The 24,524-nt window shown below is 36.8% G+C and overlaps 1 protein-coding gene across 2 annotated transcripts in view; it reads left to right on the forward strand.

The window, feature by feature from the left end:
- Nucleotides 1–24,524, forward strand: part of Atf6 (bZIP_ATF6 domain-containing protein ATf6) — a 178,568-nt gene that overhangs the window by 132,645 nt on the left and 21,399 nt on the right. For both annotated transcript variants that reach the window (XM_069841685.1, XM_069841684.1), the window contains exons 5-7: nt 5,863–6,001; nt 8,152–8,292; nt 22,651–23,063. In XM_069841685.1, the coding sequence (XP_069697786.1) occupies nt 5,863–6,001; nt 8,152–8,292; nt 22,651–23,063 (693 nt within the window). The remainder of the gene's footprint in view (nt 1–5,862; nt 6,002–8,151; nt 8,293–22,650; nt 23,064–24,524) is intronic.

A 24,524-nucleotide genomic window follows, 5' to 3' on the forward strand; every position in this document is an offset into this window, starting at 1 on the left:
ATTATATTCTTTAAATGATTGTGTAAAATGGAATTACGTTCGTTAAAACATTACAAATAATATTAATTTATGCATATAACATTAAGAGATCTTTGTATTTCTGTCCCTTGTAGATACAGAAACTCTGATTTGTAGCAGAATGAAACTGACTGAAATCAAGAAGTCTTACGTAATGTGTATTTGTGTGAACTAAATACTTACTAGTAAATGATTTTCCCTCGGAAGAATGCTAATAATATTTAAGTGATTTAACTAATTTTTCACTTAAATTCCACATTTTCCAGATATATATTTCATTATATTAAATTACAGTAAAACCTTGGATTACGAGTAACTTGATTTGCGAGTGTTTTGCAAAACGAGCAAACAATGAGGAAATATTTTTGTTTTGATAAACAAGCGATGTCTTGCAATATGAGCAGCACGATTTGTACGTAACGACCGAAGAGCTGATGGATCTGCATTGCTGCAACAGCAAGAGGCAGTGGAGCAGGTCTCATCTAAGGAGGAAGAGGAGAGAAGAGCGGACGAATTCCTCGCTTCAAATTGGAATAAAGAAGTGTGTAAAAAGTTGGAAGTAGTACAGAATTTTGTTCAAATTCATCACCCTGATAAAGTTGTAGCAGTGCATGCGATCAATCTATTTAACGACAACGCAATGTCACATTTCCGCAAAATCCTCAAAACGAGGCAAAAGCAGGTGTCATTGGATAGGTTCTTAGTCAAAGCAAAATATTCCAGTCAGTCAAGCAGTCCAAAGTGATTCCGTTAGTGACAGTGAAAATATTTTCTTTAATTGTTCAAGAAATTTACTAAGCCGTAAAACAGATGAAAGGCACTCAAAAACAAAATACAGTAAAGTAATTTGTGTTGCACTATTGCATTGAATTTTACCTAAATTACACTGTATTTTATATGAATAAAAGGTTGTGAGACGAATTAATCACAGTTTGCATTGTTTTTATGGAGAAAGTCACTTTGATATGTGAGTGTTTTGGATTAAGAGCACGTTTTCGAAACGAATTAAGCTCGTAATCCAAGATTTCACTATATTCATGTCATAGGATGTTTGTGAGGTTTTTGTCTTTAGCTTAGAAATACTTTTAATCCAGTTTTATTTTGTCACATGTGAAGAGTATCATATGTTTGTTATTGCGTTCGTTTTTCTTTCTTCCTATTGATTACTAATAAACTTTTGTCATGTTGATGTCTGTGGTAACACACATAAATGTGTACCAGTATCCAATTTCTTTAAAAGCATGGATCAATAAGTCCTAATCCCAACTGGGGAGCTCTGGGTCTACATTACTGTAGTAAAAGTATATTGTCGCATGTTGTTTTTAGTGTGAAAATATAAAAGTTCAGGGTCTAACATTAACCTTTACTTATTTAGAGAATATTTTATGTGACCTGGTGAGAATTTCATAAGAGAACTCTTTCTTATCCCTGTGTAAAATTGGTGTGAGGAGTTCGTTAGAAAAAGGATGATGTGAAGAAGTTCATTAATATGGTGAAGTGCTTGAAGATTGGCAATATGCAAAAGAGTTGAGTCCATAGTAGAGTCATACTGTATACAGTATAGTCAATTTTAGTGGATGTTTTGAACATGAGAAAATTGTGGGCCTTATGTGTTCCCTGAAAGTTGACTTCAGACTAGGAGATATAGCGAAGGTGAGTTCACAATAACTTTTGACAAGAACTGAAAGACATTTTTACAATTTAGATCCTAGGCAATTTTCCACTAGGGATGAGTCGAAAATACACCACTTCGATTCTGATTGTGAGACGAGTACAATACAAGCAGTGGAAGCACCATGACTGTCCAATCTGAAATTCCGTGTTCTACGAAGGGTTGTTGAGGTTATGGCTGTTATATTTAGAAATGCAGACCAAATTTTGATTGTCTTCTTAGGCTAGCAAGCAACTACTAAATTAACTTTCTGGGATGGGCTGGAACAAATCTTGTGGTTATCGTGGATTTCTGACCATCACTTTCCTGTTGCCTGGTCTTTGATGACATTTTCATAGTCTTCTTTGAATTTCTGCGATGATATTAATTTCTCAGTCGCATCTTTTAGACTTCTTAATGGCCATGCGTAAGTGGAGAGAGAACAATTTCCTTGGGCGGGGGGGGGGGCAAAGCAAAACCATAGAATCCCGAGGTTATGGAGGACATCATTTATCTCCTCCCACCGTTATAGCTTGACCTTGGTACAGTATATCGGATTATGATCATTTAATAAAGGTCTCGTAAAATAAAGCTTTTTTTTTGTATTTTAGTAGGTTATTTTACGACGCTTTATCAACATCTTAGGTTATTTAGCATCTGAATGAGATGAAGGTGATAATGCAGGTGAAATGAGTCCAGGGTCCAGCACCGAAAGTTACCCAGCATTTGCTCATATTGAGTTGAGGGAAAACCCCGGAAAAAACCTCAACCAGGTAACTTATCCCGACCGGGGATCGAACCCGGGCCACCTGGTGTCGCTGCCAGAAGCGCTAACCGTTACTCCACAGGTGTGGACTAAAATAAAGTAAAATTGTAACAATTATACAGATAATTTTGCTTCTTTTTTTTCCTCTTGCACAGAGGAGGGACCTGAAGACTTACACTGCAGTCTGAGGCTTATTGTGCTTACCATTCCTATTCTGTGAAAGATTGGGTAGCCAAACTGACATGCTCTTGTGCAAGTACAGGACATTGTACCGTGAACTTAACCCGGGCTATTGTATGGATGATATGTGATTTAATGATGGCGAAATGAGTTAGAGATCCAACCCCGAAAATTACCCAGCAGTTCTGCTTTAATTGGTTGAGAAAAAACTCCAACCAAGTAACTTGTCCCAACCAGGATTTGAACCTGGGCTTGCTCGTTTCATGGCCAGACGTGCTAACCATTACTCCACAGCGGTGAACCAATTTTACATTTTACTTTACCTGTTTATTTAAAAAAGCAAGATGTCATATGAAATGTAAATTCTAATAATTTTATTTAATCTCGTCTTTAAGTTTACACTTTTTTTCTGCATTGTTATGCAGTATGTTATTCATATTTCTCCAAGTTGCTGCTTGAATACCTGCAGAGTTTTAACACATGAGTACAGGCTGTTACAAAAACACATTACAGTGTTTCAATTTCTCAAATGGTGTAGAAATTCTTATACATTCAGAAATTTAAAATAAATATTATAGTTCAGACACATGGTCTGAAGACATTAATTCGTCAGTTTAAGCACAGAAACTTAATCATAAGCAAGAGCAAGAAAAATCTTTTGAATTCAATATTTTCTAATTGTATTAGAAAAAAAAAAGCATTCCGCCAAGTTTGGGGGAGCACTGCCCCCATGCCCCCCCCAATCACTCCGCCTATGTGGCCAAGATTGCTTCACTGTACACCTCCATAAACTAAACCTCTTACAATCTCCATACTGGATGCTGTGTCGAGGTTACAACCCGTACATAAATGTAGACATTATTCAATTCTGCTCAGCATTAAAGGGATCAGATATATATGTGAAAAATATTAGGTGAATGGCATCATAGTCAAGTGCCAAAGCACTAGAAACCAACCAACCAAAATTAACTTTATTGAAAAATTACGTGAAACAGATAAGTAGAATAGAAATGACAATTTGTCAGAAAGTACTGTTACATCAAAACAAGGCCTTCATGTACAAGCTCCTCATGGCTGCCATTACTGAAACTGGATTAGAATTGTTGGGTCATCTCCCCATAATCATCCGACCTTGCCCATAGCAACTATTACATGTTCTCCCATTTGACAGATCATTGTAAGGAACAAGTTTTTAGAATGATAATGAAGTGATTGTAGTTGCTAGTTCGACAGTCAAGAAAAAAAAAAAAACTTATTTTTTTGTAAGGTATAGAAACGTTTCAACACTATTTGTGGAAGTGTGTACAGCTGAAGGGACATTCCATTAAAATTAATATACAGTAGAACATGGGTTACGAACTCAGTTGTACATAGTTATGGTTTGTACGTAATTATTGTGCACAGATCCTGACAAAATTATTTTAATTACATATAAATTAATTCAGAATTGTACATAATTTGCTTTTGTAGTATTTTTTTAAAATCGAGTTTGAATTGTGCGTATTTTTCTTTGCTTTGATAGAGACGAATGGTCAAGTACCCACCATTAGTTAAAAAAAAAAAAAAAAGTTGTTGTTTTCTAATGCCAGGCATTTGACAATAAAGTCATTGTATTTTCCAGTATTTTTCAAAGATATTGTCATGGTCAGTCACTGAAGCACAGATTTTGAGGTGTTCCGAGTCCATTTCTTGGTTTGAGTTGCACAATGGGCAGTTAGGGGACTGATATATTCCTATTCTATGCCAAAAAAATGTAAAGTTTCTTTTTAACTTCACATGATTTGCCTTATGACTTTGATTTCATTTTAATAATTTTTCACAATCCTCAAAGTCATACAGTGATACAGGGAACATATTATAAGCTATGTGACAGTGAAGACCACTGCTTCTTTACATCAGTGATATCAAGGTTAAAAAAAAAAAGGTATCCCCGTAACATGCCATGAAGGCACTTGGGGGGCATGGAGGTAGAGCCCCATGCTTTCCGTGACCTCGGCACTAGAATGAAGTGGTGTGGTTGGCACCACGCTCTGACCGCCTTTTACCCCCGGGAAAGACCCGGTACTCAATTTTATAGAAAGACCCGGTACTCAATTTTATAGGAGGCTGAGTGAACCTCGGGGCCGTTCTGAAAGTTTGGCAACGAGAAAAAATCCTGTCACCACCTGGGATCGAACCCCAGACCTCCCAGTCCGTAGCCAGCTACAGGACTTAAACTCAGAAAGACAGCAAACTTACACAGCCCAGGCAAATACAGAGCTGGCATCCTCCATTTTTACATGCTAGCATATCTTCTTTCTTGCAAGACGTGTTCCAAATATTTGAAAACAATTTTATTGCAGGTCACTCAATATCTGTCTAACAATATGTGACAGTAAAAGTAGAGTTACCTGCTAGAAGACAGATTTACCTATAGAAGAAGTAGAGACAAATTTCAACAAAACAAAAACTGAAATTGTTAGGGTTTGTAATAAACCTGTATAATATAAATAATAATTATTAAAATATCTTGTGAGTTCATGGTCCCATGCCATAGCGTCGTGGTCTAAGGCATCCTGCTTAGGACTTGCATCACAGAATGCGCGCAAATTTGGGTCCTCATGGGGAAGAAATTTTCTCATGAAATTTCGGTCAGTGTATGGGACCGGTGCCCACCCAGCATCGTGATGCACTTGGGGACTATGATGGGTAGCGAAATCTGGTTATGAAAGCCAGTTATAACAGCTTGGGGGATGATCATGTTAACCACATGATATATCTCCGTTCTGGTTGGATAATTGTTCACCTCTTCTTCAGCATGTGGACGTGAGACCAGCAGCTGGCAGGTTGATCTGGGCTCTTTAAGGGCTGTAGCACCATGGTTTCAACTGAGTTCATGATTTAAGAAAAAAAATGTCATAGTATGTAAATGTCTGTATGTAGTGCATTATATTGAACATTAAAATTCTAGTCACTTTATATTGATTAAAACACATTTGGACAGGTTAAAATAAAAGAATCATTAAGAGCTCTCAGCTCTCTGTGTTGTTAAACTTATTCCTAGTCATTCGAAAATTATCTTATATTCAAACCTTCTGAGTTGTGCGTGATTAAAATCATTCCACTTCAGTTACGTACAACCCAGGTTTTACTTTATTTCAGGGACCTGAGTACATCCTTTCTGTGAGATAATTAGAACTTATTGATCCATTCTCGTATTGTACCAGTGAAAATGTATAGTGTAGAACCATAATTTTATGTGTTTCAGTTCATACTGGAAACTCCTCCTATATCTCCACCACAAGTAAGTGACAGTAGTCCACCAGACTCCCCGCAGCCGAACAACAAAAATCAGGACTCAGTTGTAATGATGTCCCCAATCAAAATTGTACCTGTATCCAAAAATGGTAAGTACAGATAGAAACTTTAACTGTTGAAAAAACAGTAGCTTGTGAAGTCAACTGTGAAAATATAAGATTTTGTGAAGAGCAAGCTGGTGCTGAAATGACTGGTAGACTATATTCGGCTTTCCTGTAGGAAACCGATATCTAAATCTGTGACTTCAGATCAGAGTTTGTGGCATCTGGCATCACTCCATTTATTCATTATCACTAGAGGGCGGATTCATGTGCAACTAAAGTATCAGAATCTGCACAAACAGCATATACAGTAGTATTTTCGTGTTGTTTATACTAAACTTCATTCAAGATTATATGCATATTCAAAGATAAGCATAACAGTGCATTACTTTTTTTCAGTAACTACTCAAGTAGTGCGCATTCAGCATTTCCCATTACTACTTCAAATCAAAACATTTATTCACTACTAGTTCAGTGTCTTTTTTTTTTTTTTAAATTGATTATTTTGCGACACTTTATCAATAATTACTGTGGTTATCTAGTGTCTGATTGAGATAGGTGATAATGCCACCAAAATGAGTCCAGGATCCAATGCCGAAAGTTACCCAGCATTTGCTCTTGATGGGGTGAAGGAAAAAACCGGAAAAAACCTCAACTGGGTAACTTATCCGAACCAGGATTTGAACCCGGGCCTGCTCATTTCACAGTCAGACATGCTAACCATTACTCCACAGCGGTGGACTTCAGTGTTATTCACAAGCTATATGGGACCATATCAGCTGTCCAGTGTTCGAGAAATCTAATCGCGAAGCTCAATACGTAGTAAATGTGCAACCACTAGAATCGCTAATATCGCCTCATTACAGGCAATGCAAAATAGTACCGTCACAGTCTATTGTTTCTAGCACCCTCAAAACTCAAGCTTCGTGACTGTATATAGTAGACTGTGATAACAGCCAGAGATATAATCAATGGATTTATAAGGAAACTTGATTTTTGGTAGACATTACTGGACAAAAAGAAAATTTATTGATTTCATTGCATTAAAGAACTCGCGGAAAATTTAGTCACGTATCGTATGACATGATAAATTCTTAGTTTGTTTTTGCGGACATACCAGTTACTTTGCACAATTTTAAACAACAGCTTTCTGAATATCTTCCAGAAGAAATTCAAAATAGATACTGAATTCGTTTCTAACAGTTGCATAAGTTTGTGCACCATTAATGATGAACTGTAGGCCTACAACATATCTACTTCAACTAGTAGTCGTCAGCACTTGCTGAAATGGGTAGAGTGCATGGAGGGTAAGGAACTCTGCTCCGTCGTGCACAAGGGATAGAGGGACAGCATACCTGCCAGCAGCGACGATTGCACGCTAGGGCTGTGTCTTGTCCGCAAGTAAGAGACGCTAGCCCAATCGTGCAGTGTTTTGATGGCTGCCGACTTGAACCATACATTAGGCCTACATAAATTCACAATTTCTTACTTTTTGTGATTATAAAAAACTCATTTTGTATACAATGTAGTAAAGAAACAATCTTATTTGGGTATGCTGTAAAAGATTCAATTTACGTGTTTTTTTTTTTAATTTGCATCGTGCTCCATAGCAACCCACAACATATCATTATTATTGTTCTGTGATATCACTAATGGCATTAGCAGCAAATGCTGTATTTATTTCCAGTGTTTACGATATTCATTAAAAGTTAAAGTTTTTGTTTTATGCTTATGTCAAGATGATTCTCATCAAGCAGTGGCCTACGATTATTTCAAACTAATAAAACAAAGGTTCAGCTTTCAACGATTATTTCATCGATTATTTCATACACATCATAACCTGCAAACATCCAAACCTATACATGTACAGTCATACAACCACCAATTACTTAAAAGTTCCATACAGTTATGCGGATCTGGCATCTTTTTTTTTATACTGTACTTAATAATTCAAGAAAACATAATGTAAATTGGGATATAATTGGCAAATTCGTAACATGATAGAAGGGCTGAACTTTTGCAAAACGCATAAGATGTATTGTACGTAAGATGTGGTGGTGGTGGTGTTGGTGTTGCTGTTGGTATTGTTCCATGGATCATTCAAATATAAATATTTGAATTATGGTACTGGAAATGTAAAGTAAATCTTGTCATTATTTTATTATTTTTTCGATTTAACAAATACATCTCTTTTACAGGTATTAAAATAGGAGGAGGAACAAAAATTGTGATAGCACAACAGGCTGGGAATTCAGCAAAAAGTGTAAAGATTCAACCAAAACCTGAACCAGGACTTGGTTCAACTTTGCCTGTTGTTACAGTCCCTAAAATAAATAAAGGTGAGTTGGTCCCTAAATAAACATTACGCCTTTTGCATAAATGAATGTTGTTTGAAATGAGATACCTGCTTACTGTATTGTACATCTTAGTTATACGAGGTATTATTAAGCACTAGGATATTTGGTGTGACGCCACATAACTATAAAAAACTAATGAAATCCTTAATCTGTCGCGACTCTGATTTGCGTCCCTCATGCATAGTCGAGAACATCGAAACAAGGACCGGGGTTAGTCTAAGGAGTGGAAGTAGCGTAGTAGGAATGTTTAAATTAGGTGACAAATTGTAGGATTTCGAATTAATACCCGAGAAGATTGAAGTGGAGTTATTGGTTGGAAGTGCCAGGGTACTCTCGAAGGTTCAAGTAGACCAAAGGCTTGGTTAGGGACCGAGAGTGATGGCCCCATTGGAGAAGGGCGAGCTTATCTTCTCTTTCGAAATGTTTATTTTCTCTGGCCACAAGATGGGTCAGAGACAGAGAGAAGAACACTCCAAACTGATGGCTGGGCACTGAAACAATGAGAAGTATAGGCAAAATGGCAGCTTTTATACTCCTCCGAAGGTAGTATGAAAACTTCAAGAAGAGAGAAAAATAAAATGTGAAGATGTCGGTACATGGGGGGGGGGGGGGTAAAAAACAGATGGCGGTTAGTGTTCACGAGAGAAAAGCGAATGTGCCAAGAGGGCAGACTCGGAGTAAGAGAGTTCTTAAACGTTCATCCCTTGTCATGCGAGATGGAGGGGAAATTCTGTAATGAGCAGTTCAGTGAATCCCTAAAGCCTAAGACATAGCACAATATTACTTTTCACTTTCAGCACACAAAGCCAATATAGAGATAGTCTTACGTCTTCACAGTGAATGGACAAGAGAAATAGGTTTAGTAACAACGATTCGAACCTAATACTGTGGTTTATATTCAGAGATAAAACTGCGCTTCTGTCTTCGTGACACTACAGCCGGCAACAATTTATTATGTTACAACTCGGAATTCCAGATAAGAAAAATAACCTAATAGTTACGAGTACGTCACATTTTTATTCTTGTTCTTCTCCGTCAGTGTTACTATGTTTCACAAAATTTATTATCTCTAGCATAGTTGGATTATTGACCTAACATCTTGGCAGTCTCGACACTATGTAAAATATATCAGGCGTCGCAATTTTTTTTACTTGGTTATTTAAGGACACAGTATCAACTACTCGTTTATTTAGCGTCGATGGAATTGGTGATAACGAGATTATATTTGGCCATAGATTACCTGACTTTCGACTTACGGTTGGGAAAACCTCGGAAAAACCCAATCAGGTAATCGGCACAAATGGGGATCGAACCCAGCCCCGAGCGCAACTCCGGATCAGCAGGCAAACGCGCTTCCATCTGAGTTGCGCCGGTGGCTAAGGTTAAATTGTCAAGAAATGTAATACCGAAGAAAAAAACGATAATGATATGTGAACGTCCGTGGCTCAAGTGCTAGCGCTATATAACGTCATTGCACTTGACAGTTATTACTTGAATTGACAACCCTTCTCATGAAAAATCTGAAGAAAATTGTGCAGTAGTTTTCTGAACATCAGAACGTAGAATTTTCTATCAGCTGCTATGCGGAGCGTTGCTGTGTTGTCAGTTTGCTACATGCTGTTACTACAACGTGCGTAATTTGCAGGGGCGGCTCGCCCAAAGAGCTGCGGAGCTGCAGCACTCCCTGCTTTGACAAGAAAATGAAAATAATATTTATTTTAATTTGTAGAAGAATTTTTTCAGCTTTTGTTCCGTAAATTGCTTTATATTTCATCTGGCCGGGAATATGTACTATTATCTGATGCATAATCTTTTTGCGTATCGACTGTATTGGAATTGACATTGCGTTCAAAGTCGTCCTAGGATCTGCAGGGCGGGACAGCTCATAGAGAGTGTCTCTTGCATTGTCAGGGGCTAGAGAGGTGAAGGGAAGCAGAGGGAAACTGCCTCTGTATTTCGCTGCAGTGGTTTGCAGAGTCAAGCCACAAGGGAAGATCTTTCCTCCCCTCTCACACCGCTATTGTAATGCTACATCAAATGGATTCTTTATTCCCTTGAAACTTAATGACAAAATTTTTATTTTCTCTTCACATACTTATTGTTGTAGAATCTTATCGAGTTAATACAACGAAATTAATATCCTCTTTTGCCTCATTATTATGTATCCAGCCTCCGGCAGAACCTAGTATTTGCCTTAAGTCAAAATGATTGTGCGAGTAGAATCCTTTTGATATAGCATGTTTTTTTTTTTTTTTTTTTATCCAATGCCACCAGGTTGTCTTTCGACATTTCTGGTCTTCTCTCCTGGCCGTGGCTTAGTTGTAACCCACTTCTGAGATTGGGGTGCCTGGAAGGCGGAGTTACATTACCCCGATGATGTGATAGGATGATTATGATAATGTGATGCCAGGAGAGGTCTTAAATCTAAACTTAACCTAAATTCCAGACCATGGACGAACACAGGAATAATCCCCTTTAAGGAAAAATTCCTGTGCTCTAACCGGGAATCGAACCCGGGACCTCATGAACTATAGCCAGAAGCTCTGACCACTATACAATAATGTAAGAGTCAATTAAATATAAAATAGATTTAAAAATGCCTGTTAATAAAGTTATTACAAAATAGAAAGTTACTGTTCATACATACTGATATTAGATATGATGAAAAACAATAGTGTAATTAATATCAAATAGAAACTATTTTTCCTGAAGCATTTGAATATAAAATATTATTTCTGTTCTCTGGCTCATTTCTGAATTCTAAAATTTCTATGCGTCCCTTGACCACTGGTATTAGACACTAGAAGCCCATGTCCCCTCCACCCTGCAAACTAGGCTACCCGTTTTTCAAATGTAAATGCTGTATCGAGAATTGGTTGTACAATCATTGTTGCTACAAATCTTCCTGAACCTTTTTCTTTATTGAACTTACAAGGAATATATTGTTTATCGAACGATGACAGAAGTTATTCCAGGAACTTACATTGTAGGAAGTTTTCGATTACCTGTGAATAGCTGCTCACTTTCTTTCTCAAATTCATTGACCCACGTTCTCCTATCACACAGTTTTCACATAAGCTGGGCTATACTTGCCTTGTTATAGCTACATACATAAATATTTATGAATTCTATTCAATATATAAGCTGCGTGACATAATGGAGAGCATTGCTGATGAATTCGGTGCTGCAAATGAGTGTTAGTGGCACTGCTTAATACATTAAATTTTTGTAGAGAATTTTTTCAGTCTTCCAGTGAACATGAACATAAAAGGAGATACACTTTTGGAAACTCTGCTCATACAGAGAAAGAAGAGATTTAAAAATAGAAGACGCGTCTGGGTCCATTGATTGGTTTTGAAAGGACAGAATCGAGGACTATTTCATACTTTGATGATTTGCATCAGGATGATTAAATTTTTTAATTTTTTTTCTTCGTATTTTCGCATGTTTAATAAATCATTTCAACAGCTTCTAGCAGGAATTACCAATGAAATTCGGGGGATGGGGGGGAAGCTGTTATACTGTTTTTTTTTTTTTTGTGATCACGTGCCTGTGCTAGTCTGTGATTACATCATGGACAGAGAGGTGGAACAACGAGCCATCCTGAAATTTTACGTTAAACTTGGGAAATCGGCCACAGAGGCATTGAACATGCTTTGGCAAGCTTATTGCAATAAGTTGTATGCCGTGTTTCGAGTCGCACAGGCACTTCATCTTTTTTCAACACCTGTAGCATTGTTCATCGCGAATTTATCTCCCAGGGCCAGACTATCAACAGAGAGTTTAAGGGAGAATATTTGGCGAAAGCATGTAAAATACGAAAGAGACCTCTTTCCAGTTTTAGAAAATTGTTGACCATCAGTATATCGGAGTGTTGCTTTGGTGTGACATCTTAGTATCGTAACTTAACCAGTGCAAATGTGCAAGCATGAGTGTGTGTGAAGATTGAAGTGAAATTAAAGGGTCGTCCGTTACCCGATTTAAATCTTACTCAAGCTTCGCCTAGCCGAAATAGCACATATGTAAGAAAGTTTAACAATGAAATTTACGCTAAGCATTTGTGGTTGTGTGGATGTGAACAAAAAAATGCTGTATTTTGTTTTCCTTGCCTCCTCTTCGGTGGTGATGCTGCATGGACTAGGAGTGGTGTGACAGATTTAGGACATTTGCCCCTAAAAATTAAAAGACACGAATCTTCGCAGTCTCACCTGAAAAATGTTGTTTCATTGGCTATGTTAGGCAAAACTAATATTGCTGCGCAACTAAGTGAAGTGTACAGAACAAACATTCTCAAGCATAACGAAGAAGTGAGAAAAAATCGTGAAATTCTTTCAAACATTATTGACTGTATAAAATTCTGTGGCCAATATGAACTTCCCCTTAGGGGATATGATGAAGAAAACGATTCGAAGAACCTTGGTGTATTTCGTGGGTTGCTACAGTTCGCGAATAATCTAAATGAGCCTCTCAAAAACCATTTGGAACATGCCACTGTCTTTAAAGGTAATTCTAAAACAATTCAAAATGAACTGTTAGTTTGCATGTTGAGTGTCTGCCGATTTGAAATTCAGACTGAAATCGATGGTGCTAGTTTTTTAGCGATCATGGCAGATGATACCACAGACGTCTCCGAACAGACTCAGGAAGTTTTGGTTTTTCGGTATGAACATAACGGTATGGTGAAAGAAAGGTTTTGAGGGTTTACAAATCCGTCATCTCAACACGCTAACAGTTTATCTTCTTTCCTATTAGAACAGTTAAGACAGGTGCTTAACGGAAACAACGAGAAACTAATAGCCCAAGCATATGACGGAGCAGCCGTAATGGGTGGAGGTAAAAACGGGGTCCAAGCAATTGTAAAAGAAAATTATCCAAATTCTCACTTCGTTCATTGCTATGCCCATCAGCTCAATTTAATACTGCAGCAGGCAGCATCCCAAAACTCCCAGGTTCGGATATTTTTCAGTGATCTTTCTGGAATTTCTGCCTTTCTTTCGAGATCATCACAGCGCACTGCTGTATTTGATAAAATATGTTCTCAGAAACTTCCACAAGCCTCTACAACTAGGTGGAATTTCAACAGTAGAATTGTGAACACGGCTCCAAGTTTTCATACTTGGAGCCGCTTAAAGAATGTTTTCAAGAATTACAGAAAGTAAAAAATCGCGCAACCTATTAACCAGCAACAGGTCATTTACGGGCACTAGAAGACGAAAATTTTTTGTTTTGGCTGTCGTTTTTTCATCAAGTGATGCCTCATGTAGATGTTCTTCACGATCAGCTTCAAAATCGAAATGCTACTTCAGCCGATATCAATAGAGCTTTGCAATTTTTTTATGAGGTCATATCCAAAATCAGGAGCGATGAATCTTGTGATGAAGAACATACTTCTGCCAAAAGAAGGAAAACCGATGCTAAGACTATGGCCACAGCTGCAAAAGAAATTTGCGATAAGATTTGTGTCCAAGCCAGAGAAAGATTTTATTTCACCGCACACCCTGCAGCTGCTAAACTCTTGCAAACAAACCGTTTCGCTCTTTACTGCAAAGAATTTCCAGAGAAGAAGTTATAAAACACAGCAGCAGCATATCCATTGTTAAAGGAACGTTTGCGAACAGAATTAGTCGTATTGTATGACAGGAGAGAGTTTCATGAAGAATCTGGTGTGCTGAATCTGTATCAGATCCTCGAAAACTCCCTAAGTGAAGTGTTTTCTCTCTTCAAAATTGTACTAACAACCCCTATGACTACGGCGGAAGCTGAGAGATGCTTTTCCACACTGAAAAGAATTAAGATATTTTTACGTAGCACAATGTCCGAGGAATGTCTGTCAGCACTTGCTATGTTGACAATTGAAAGGAAACTTGTTGAGATGACAAAAGACTTCAATGAAAAAGTAATGGAGGAGTTCATAAAGCGCAAGAACAGAAGAATGGACTTCACTTACAAGAAATGAATTTTCACAGGTAATTTTTCAATTTTTTTACTGCTAATACTGCATGGAGTAAAAGTTATGCATGTAGGCTACATGTACTGCATTTATTTTTGTCCTATACTTATTATTAATGATATATCGAGGTGAAGTTTGTATATACCAAAATCTACTGCAGTTCCCCCAATCCACAAGTTCACGAGCCGCCACTGGTAATTTGTCAGTGTTATGAGGATCTCATTTTCAAAAGTCTCTTGTCCGCCTGATAACGAAAATGAGCTTCCAGTGTCCATACATTCTTCAATTATAACACTACATACAACTGTCATGATTTGGCTTCAGAACGCCATCTAAATCACAAAAATCTTGTTTTAAAAATGGCTATTGGAATCAAACTAACTCTTGTTAACAGCAGAATTTGCGACTATATTAGTTCCCGCTTTGGAATCGAAGACTCTCATGCTCCCATTTGATTCTGAATGCACCTAACCTCTTTAGTTTCATAATGTCTCTTGCCTAGCTGGTAAGAAATTTTTAAACCTAAAACCGTTTTTCGTGATTTCCCACAAAGTTATGGGAATGGACAAGGGTCGTTTTGAAAATAAGCTCCTCAATTACAAAGTTATATTTGTAGCACTGATGTGAAATGCAAAAAAGAAATCATTCTGAGAAAGACAACTCACGTAGTGGGATTCCTTTTGTGTAAAGGCGTAACGTTAAATAGTCAATGTCAGAATTGGTGTGAAGGACTCTTCAATTTTACGAGCAAGAGAAGGAATCTGTCCGTACATAGGCCTAATATAGATGGCCCTCCATTATATTTTCATTACAATGCTTATAATATGCTTGGTGATTACTGATTAGTATTAGTAATGTTAAGAAAAATGTTATAAAACTAAAGTTCATATAATTATAAAGTTCTGTAATGGTTATAATCAAAAGTTATACGATGAACATAATATAATATTATACTTACCGGTATTTACTTACAAATAGCCTTTAGAGAACCTGAAGGTTCATTGCCACCCTCACATAAGCCCGCCATTGGTCCCTATCTTGAGCGAGATTAATCCTGCCCCTAACATCTTATTATTTCAACTCTCTCAAATCCATTTTAATATTATCCTCTCAACTACGTCTCGGCCTCCCCAAAAGTCTTTTTCCCTTAGGGCTTAGGTCTTCCAACTAGCACTCTATATGCATTTCTGGATTCACCCATACGTGCCTTGCCCATCTGAAACCTCTGGATTTAATGTTCTTAATTATGTTAGGTAAAGAGTACAATGCGAGCAGTTCTGCTTTGTGTGACTTTCTCCATTCTCTTGTAACTTCATCCCTCTTAATCCCGTCCACACCTGTGGAGTAACGGTTAGCGCGTCTGGCTGCGAAACCAGGTGTCCCGGGTTCGATTCCCCGTCGGGACAAGTTACCTGGTTGAGGTTTTTCCGGGGTTTTCCCTCAACCCAATATGAGCAAATGCTGGGTAACTTTTGGTGCTGGATCCCAGACTCATTTCACCGGTATTATCACCATCTCATTCAGACGCTAAATAACCTAAGATGTTGATAAAGCGTCGTAAAATAACCTACTAAAATAAAAAAAATACTCTTGGCCCCAAATATTTTCCTAAGCACCCAAGTTACTCTCAAACACCCTTAACCTCTGTTCCTCTCTCAAAGTGAGAGTCCAAGTTTATAATCATACAGAACAACCGGTAATAAGTCTTATTCTTTTTGAAAACAGACTAGATGACAAGAGCTTCTCAACCTAATAATAGTAGGCATTTCCCATATTTATTCTGCGTTTAATTACCTCTGGAGTAATATAATATTGTCTATAATGTAAATGTAATATTTCAGTTACATAATTAATTACTACCTATTAATTATAATTAAAAGTTGCATAATAATTACAATTTAAAAAATTTTGTTGAGTAGAATCAAGGCTATCTCTAGTAGAGATAGCCTTGGTAGAATAGCAGTTAACGTAAGTCAGATATCGGTATATGGTTTGTAGTGATCATTGTGGCAGCGTCGCATCTCTCGCTGCCGATATTGCGCAAAGTTGTCAAGTTCAAGGTTACATGTAATACTCTATAGATGCCTGATAAATGGATAATGCAGGAACTTGTATAACGCTTTGCTCTGACCGTGTGACGTTCGCGTTGGGCTCCGTTTCTCTGCGACCATACCACGCGTGGTTGCCATGGCAACGATAGAGGCACTTCCCACTGTGTTCCGCGCAAAGCTGCGATGCATCGACAGGTCTGGCCTGGCATCTGACTGGGCTGACGCTAGTCTGAGCTCCGTGCTAATTCTTGAAACTAGCATCCATTTTTGTAAAGTGCGGGTGTTGAGCATTACTGCAATAGTTATTATGTAAACATATTAGATTTTTAAATGAATATTAACTTGATTATTTTGCTATATAAATCCGGAATACCTTTGTTACTAAAGCCTGTGTGATGAATCTTGTCTCACTGTGAAAAGAGAGAGAAAGATATGTCTTACCTCTTCTGTGTTGTTATTGTGATGGGGGGAGTGAAGCGATGCCAGTGGCGGAAGGGACTAGTTGATACATTCTGTAGCGCAAAATAAAGTAACAACATATCTCTCTTCGTACTGTGTAGTTCCGTCACTGAGCTTGTCTTTCAAGAAACGGAGTTACGGCAGCCTGTACAATAACAAAGTTTTGAAAGGAATCCTGAAAATTTACAACCCTCCTATAATCTCCACCGTCATTTGAAGGGACTTGGTTTTATTGCTACTGAGACAAGATAAACATTACCAGGTATATCAAATACCGGTACTGCGTTATTAACCAGGACTTTTTCAATATTGATAGACACAGTAGCCATGTTCGTTGACAGAAGTGTCGTTCATCCTGAAATAAAGTGAGCTCCGTGTTCGTGGGTAATTTGTGAGTGCTAAAGTGAATCAAAACAAGTTGTGTTATGTACGTGCTGTTAATGTGGTAAATTACGGACGAGCTGCTGACACTACCGAAATGAAAGTAATTGAATTACGACAAGTTGTGTTTAGCTCTTTGACCTTGCCACAACAAATTGAAATAAAATACAGTGGTCGCCCAGTGCCCGAACTAGATATTGTGCAAATACAACCCGCTTGCAAGAGTCGAGCTGCCTATACACGCAAATTTGATACTGCTATGTATGACAGGGTTTCTTGGTTGTGTGGCTGCGACGAGAAACGCCGTCTGTTCTGTTTCGTATGTTTACTATATGGAGGCGATGACTGCTGGACAAGGGAAGGGGTATGTGATTTGAAACACCTAAAGGAAAGAATAAGAAAGCATGAAAAATCAACATTTCATCTACACAATGTTGTCAGTTTTCAACTGCTCGGGACATGTAACATTGCCGAAGGTTTGAGTGGTGTTTATGAAGAATCTTTTCGTGTTCATAACGATTTAGTAACAAAAAATCGTTATGTTTTGTCCAGAATAATTGATGTATTGAAATTGTGTGGAGCATGCAATCTGCCTCGTCGCGGTCATGATGAATCGACTACCTCAAGTAACGAAGGCGTAGTTTTAGAGCTGATAGAATATAGCAAGAATCTCGATCCATTATTACACAGCCACTTTGAAAATGCGAAAGTTTTCAAAGACACTTCAAAAACTATACAAAATGAACTGTTGGACTGTATGTTTCAAGTTTGTCGAGAGTTTATAACAACAGAAATAAGGCAGTCTTCTTTCGTAGCCTGTATGATTGATGATATTACAGACGTGTCGACGCGCCCCCAGATAGTGATAGTGTTTCGATATGAATTGAAAGGAACAATTTCCGAGCGGTTTTGGGGATTTTTTAATGCGGAAAACCATAATGCACAAGAATTATCAGAATGCATTTTGAAAGAACTCCAAACTTTGTTACATGATGTTCCTGAGAAGTTAATCGCACAAACTTATGATGGAGCCTCAGTATTCGGAGGACATTTAGGTGTCAATGCTATAGTTCAAGATGTGTATAAAAATGCGCATTATATTTATTGCTACGCACACGAACTAAACGAAGTATTGGAAAAGGTTACTTCTCACATTTCCTCTGTAAAATGTTTTTTTGCAAACCTTAAGGGGATTTCACAATTTTTTGCAAATTCCTCTGATAGGACAGCTGCATTAGAAGAAATATGCAGCGTAAGAATGCCAAGGCCGTGCGAGACCAGATTGGATTTTTTTTCGAGATTGATACAAATGATTTTCCAAAATAAAGATTCAATTTTGGATTGTTTTCAAAATATTCAATCTGGAGTGCAAAAATCCTACAACGCGGAAACAGTGTGCCAAGCTGCTGGGTTTATAAAGTGGCTGAATGATGATATCTTCCTATTTTGGCTGAATTTCTTCAATAATGTTATGCCTCACGTAAACATACTACATGCTCAATTACAAAAGATCGAAACAGATGTTGTAAAACTACAACAAGCATTAGATTATTTTGAGGCAGCATTATTGAATGTCAAGTGCGTTTTGCCTTCGTCGTTAGAGGTAAAACGAGAACAAGAAGAAGAACCAGCTGCAAAAATATGATGTGAAAGCTCTTCACGAGATTTAAATGCTGCCGCGAGGGAGATCTGTGACACCATTCTCACCCAAGTAAAAGATCGTTTTGAATTCAAAAGTCACTTTTCTGGAGCAAAATTGTTTTTGATTGAAAACTATCAACATTATAAAAAAAGACTACCTATTGAAGAAATAGATATTTTTTGTGATGATTTTACAATGATTGATAGAGATACACTGAAGACTGAATTAGGCATTTTCTACTCTCGGCCCGAATTCTCTCGAAATGGCAACATATCTGGCTGTCTAAAGACACTTAATTTTCTTCTTTCGGTTGGACTCGACACAACTGTTTTTATAGAAACAACAAAAGCACTGAAAATATTAGTGACGATGCCGATGACTACCTGTGAAACTGAGAGATGTTTTTCAACTTCAGAAGTGATAAAATCACATATAAGAAATTCTGTGGGGGAGGATAGGCTAACAACTTTAGGGATGCTATCTATTGAGAAGAACATGGTAAAAGATATTCCAGATTTCAACAGAAAAGTGGTGGAGAAGTTTATTAGTGAAAAGCACCGGAGAATGGAGTTCCACTATAAATAATAATAATTCTAGTGCCGAGGTCATGGAAAGCATGGGGCTCTACCTCCATGCCCCCCAAGTGCCTTCATGGCATGTTACGGGGATACCTTTACCTTTACCTTTTAAGGTTAGTGACCTATTTTGTTATACAAAAATTTATAATTGTTCTTAGTATGTTTTCATTCCCGTATTTGAGTCCTCCAAAAATCAAATACTCGAGTTGCCACTGGTAGTGGTACATCAGGGCATAAACATCTTAATACTGCCGAGTTAGCTTCCTGTTATCATAGTATGATTCGTCTGTTGCACAAAATTAACATGTTAAATATATTTCAACGACAGCATCGAAATTACGTTGTGAGAAAACCAAGAAACAAAATATTAAGTTAATATTCATAATGCATTTTGGATAATGTTTGAATACACGGCACTTTATCCTCCTTGTGCATTTTAACATTTCAATGTAGTAGATTATACATTATACAATAATAATAATAATAATAATAATAATAATAATAATAATAATAATAATAATAATCAATGTACTTTTATCAAAATGTATACTTTTCACTAGAAATCGGTAATTTTATTGAATAACATAGTCTACAACCTTTTCATTTGTAACTCCTACTTAAATCTGAATTTCGAGTAATGAATAGCTACTAAATCTTGACTATAAAAACAGCGCTGAAACTTTAATATTCTCACACACCAGACACAGGAAAAAAACATATTTAAATCGTTGAAAATAAACTTAGAATTGTAACACGTCACTTTAGAGACAGAATGTGATGACTGCGAAAAGCATTAGCCCACCCAAGCCACCCCAAATACCTTCGCCTCTTATACACCCGACTGACGATTTTCTTCATGTACACAGTCACAATTATGACATAATTCATTGGCACCATCATGATATTGTATTATGCTTACGAGGGCACCCCTTTCTTCGCTATTCCTTTCTTTGCTATCGTTGATGATTAAGTCTATCTGCCTGCCTGCCCCATTCATTCGATAATGAAATAATGCAACACAAATAAAAATGTATAGGTGCTTTTCACTAGAAACCGGAAATTTTATTGAATAACATAGCCTACAAATTTTTCATTTGTAACTTACTACTTAAATCTGAATTTCGAGTAATGAATAACTACTAAATCTTGATTATAAAAACAGCGCTGAAACTTTAATATTCTCCCACACCAGACACAGGAAAAAAACATATTTAAATCGTTGAAAATAAACTTAGAATTGTAACACATCACTTTAGAGACAGAATGTGATGACTGCAAAATCCATTAGCCTACCCAACCCACCCCAAATACCTTCGTCTCTTATACACCCGACTGACGATTTTCTCCATTTACAAGCCACAATTATGACGTAATTCATTGGCACCATCATGATATTGTACTATGCTTATGAAGGCACACCTTTCTTTGCTATTGTCGAGTAAATTTTCCTTTCTTTACTATCGTTGATGTTTAAGTCTGTCTGTCTATCTGAATTTATTCCATCTCTCTCATTCATTTGATAATGAAATAATGCAACACAAATCAGACATCAGTCCTGTGTGTGGTGTGCATGTGCATGGGGTTCTTTAAAAATTTAGCGCATTTTTTTTTCTTGAGATAAATGTCACACCTTATCCTGTTTCTTATTGGTAATCTAAAACTCTGGTAATCCTACTTGTTGATATGGCTGAAACAAGAGATTGATGAACAGATTTTAAGTTTTGCACTTTTCAGTAAATATCAAATTGTTCTGTATCACTGAATCAAACAGCAATAAACTCTCAGAAGACATTCTCCATATGTTATTTAATTGATTGTAGTAGCTGTATTGAGCTAGGGGAAGCTCTATAAAATGCTCTTTACAGATTTTCTGATTATGTTGTTAAATAGGAAGGAAAAATGATATGAAATGGATAATAAATTACCTAAAATTAAATTTTTGTCCTAAATATTGTTACAAAACATTACCGGAAATAAATAATCTATAAAGTATATTTTAAGCCTCGTCTCCACTATTGAACATTTAACAACATGTTAAATATAACATATTGAATTTGACATGTATATGGAAGTCTCATTTGACTTAACATGTTGACTGAGTTTGTTGAAATTAACACTTTCAACATGTTGGCGTGTTTTCCAGCAGCAATGGAAAACATGTCGAGTCAATTCACTTGCTCGTGCAGCGTCGTTACAGTTCGGCAAAGTTCGTACAGTTTCTATAGCAACAACTAACTTCCGATTTTGTGGCGCATATTTTGATCATTTTGATACGATCCTTGTGTTGGCTGTAAGTTGTTCGGAGTAATGAAGTGGACGAAAGGAAATACGTTAGAATAAAATTGATTAATGCACTGATGGAAAGGCCTTGTGTACATAAGAATAGAGAGACAAAACAACGAAGGCCGACTGTTTTAGAGAACTAGAATTTATTATTTAACTGTTCTCGAGAATACAAAAGAGAATTTTCGCACTCTCGTCGTACGCTAAACGTTAATGCTATGTTGACATTAGTAATTGTCATATTTGGTGATGTACGAGAATGTTAACGTTCGTAACACTTAAGAAAGAATAATTATACGTGCGATATTACCCTCCTTTAACATTTATCATGTTTTAGGTCCTGTGATAATCAATCGCACTGTATTTTTTTTAATTGAGATAAAGTGGTTGTTCTTAATTGTGTGTCTTTCTTTGATGTAACAAGAAGTATTTTTTGCAGCACTATATTAAAATCTTATTCTGACATTCTCAGAAAGGTTTTGAATCCAAATCGATCTTCAACTTTAAGCTCGTTTAGAATGTCTTGTGCATTGTATCTTTTACTAAGCTATTGCCACACCCACATTCTCATTTTCTTCCTTTTCAAGGCCTTATAACAATCAAAAGAGGCAATTACAAATGCCAAATCATCATCTGAGTCCATTGTCCAAGGTTTGAAAATAAGACACTATAGTACCTACATTAAAATCTCGTGGACTGTTTATGGTGGACTACACAAAGAAAGTCAAGTTTAACCTGTTTAACAGTCTGGACCAAGTGTTAAATGAAGTTACCATTAACATGTTCAATCAACATGTTGGGATGTTAACAGTAAACAGTTTAACATTTAACATGTTGTTGTTAAATATTTGTCAGTGGAGACAAGACTTTTAGATATACAAGTAATCTAAAACAAAGGTTTGTTGAACTTCAGAATTCGAACCCTTTTATAAACTTTTTCTCTTTTGCACTTAGTAACCTTATTAATCAGGACTCAATGTGTTTCATATTTTTCAGACTCGAGAACAATAGTATTAACAGCAGAAGACTTTGCAGCTTTAACAAGACAAGTAAACACTCAGTCAAATGGCACAAACAAAACTCCAGCAACTGTGCGGATACAAGCCTTGACGACAAAACAGTCTCACCCTCAGACACCCCAAGTGCAACAACAACAACAACAACAACAACAACAACAACAACAACAGCAGCAGCAGCAGCCGCCACCGTCTCCACAGACCCAGCCAACAACTACTACTTCTGTTACTATCCCAGTACAACAGCAGGCAGTGAACAATAAAGTTCCAATATTGAAGAAGCCAATTGTCACGCCTGTAGTAAGCAGTATTCCTACAACACCAGCTGCAACTGTAACACAGTCAACTGTGAAGTGTTTGCCACAGCCGGTGCCTGCAAGACAAGAGCTGGAGGTTAGTTACATCATCAATGTTGCCAATTTAGCTGTTTTTCTTGAGGTTCAGTATAGTATGGGTAGAAGAAAATTATTCTTTTTTAGTTCATAGTTTTATTTACGTCGTTTTGCTATATATAATGTAGATAGACATAGTCAGTTGATACAGTATTCGTAAGTATGATTAAATACAATAAATACAGTCATAAAAATTCATTAAAAGTGTAATATGTCCTTTCACATAAATGAAGTTTCAGTCTCCTTTTGAACAAATTTAAATCTTTTAGATTGGCTAAATCAGAAGGAAGCTTATTAATAACAAGAATAGTTGTATACATAAGAGATTTTAAGCATTTAAGCATCTATGTTTATAAGTTTGAATATTTTTATTACCTCTTGTATCATCATTGTGAATTTCATTATTAGTGCTAAACAGATTTTTATTATTTTTGTGGAACATAAGTGCTTTATATATCAACATTCAAGTCATTGTTAAAGCCTCAAAATCCTTTTTTGTATCACAAAAACACTGGTAATGTCAAATGCTCTACCCAAAAATAGAATATTATATGAGAGAATACTATGTCAAAGGACAACATAATACTTTAATTCTGTAGTTGGTGATATGTGCGTAGTTTTTGGAGGTGACTATTCACAGATACTCGGGCCTGTTTACTCTTACGAACTGCTGCTGCAGCCTGTGACAGAGATATCAACTGACCTTGCACCAGTGAGTAACTCGTTCTGAAGTTAAAATTAACAAATCCATATGCCAAATTCGGTGGCACTCACTGTATCACCATACATTACATAGGAGGTCAAATTAAAATTGTTCCCATTACATCATATGATGTAGATGTCGCAATCCTTTTCCTCATACAGAACAATATTAACCGACATAAGGCATATTATTTTTCCAGAAAATATAGAAAAGTTTTATTGTGTTGTATTGTAACCAGTGTTGAGTCCAGCCATTGTTGTTGTTGTTGTTGTTGTTGTTATCAAATGCTTGGCTCTGGCAAGAAGCCATTAGCTCTCTCGCTCTCCAGTATCTCTCTGTGATGGATCTAGCAGGTAGTGCTTCACAGGTTTGAAGATGTTCTTCAGCCATTTCCTCTTCTTTGTTGAACAGGGGACAATTGAAGTGTTCACAACCATAGTGGGCCAAGCGCCATTTACTAAAACCGTAGAAAACAAGGCTTAAAATGAAGTTATCACCATAATTCAGTGGAAACATAGCAAGTAATATAAAGTATACACATTCAAACTAAATGATATGTCAATCTTCATTAAACTATGGTATTCACTTAACTTTAACCCTTGCTTTGTCCGGTTTTAATAAATGGTGCTTCACCCACTATGGCTCTGAACCCTTCAATTAGTCCAGCTAATGTAAGAAATTAATTTTTATTTTCTTCATTGAAAAAAGAATTGAATTATTTAGTAGTCATATAAGGGTTTGATGATGCTGAAAAACTAT

This window comes from Periplaneta americana, chromosome 12, assembly GCF_040183065.1.
Source record: "Periplaneta americana isolate PAMFEO1 chromosome 12, P.americana_PAMFEO1_priV1, whole genome shotgun sequence".
Classification (NCBI taxonomy): Eukaryota; Metazoa; Arthropoda; class Insecta; order Blattodea; family Blattidae; genus Periplaneta; species Periplaneta americana.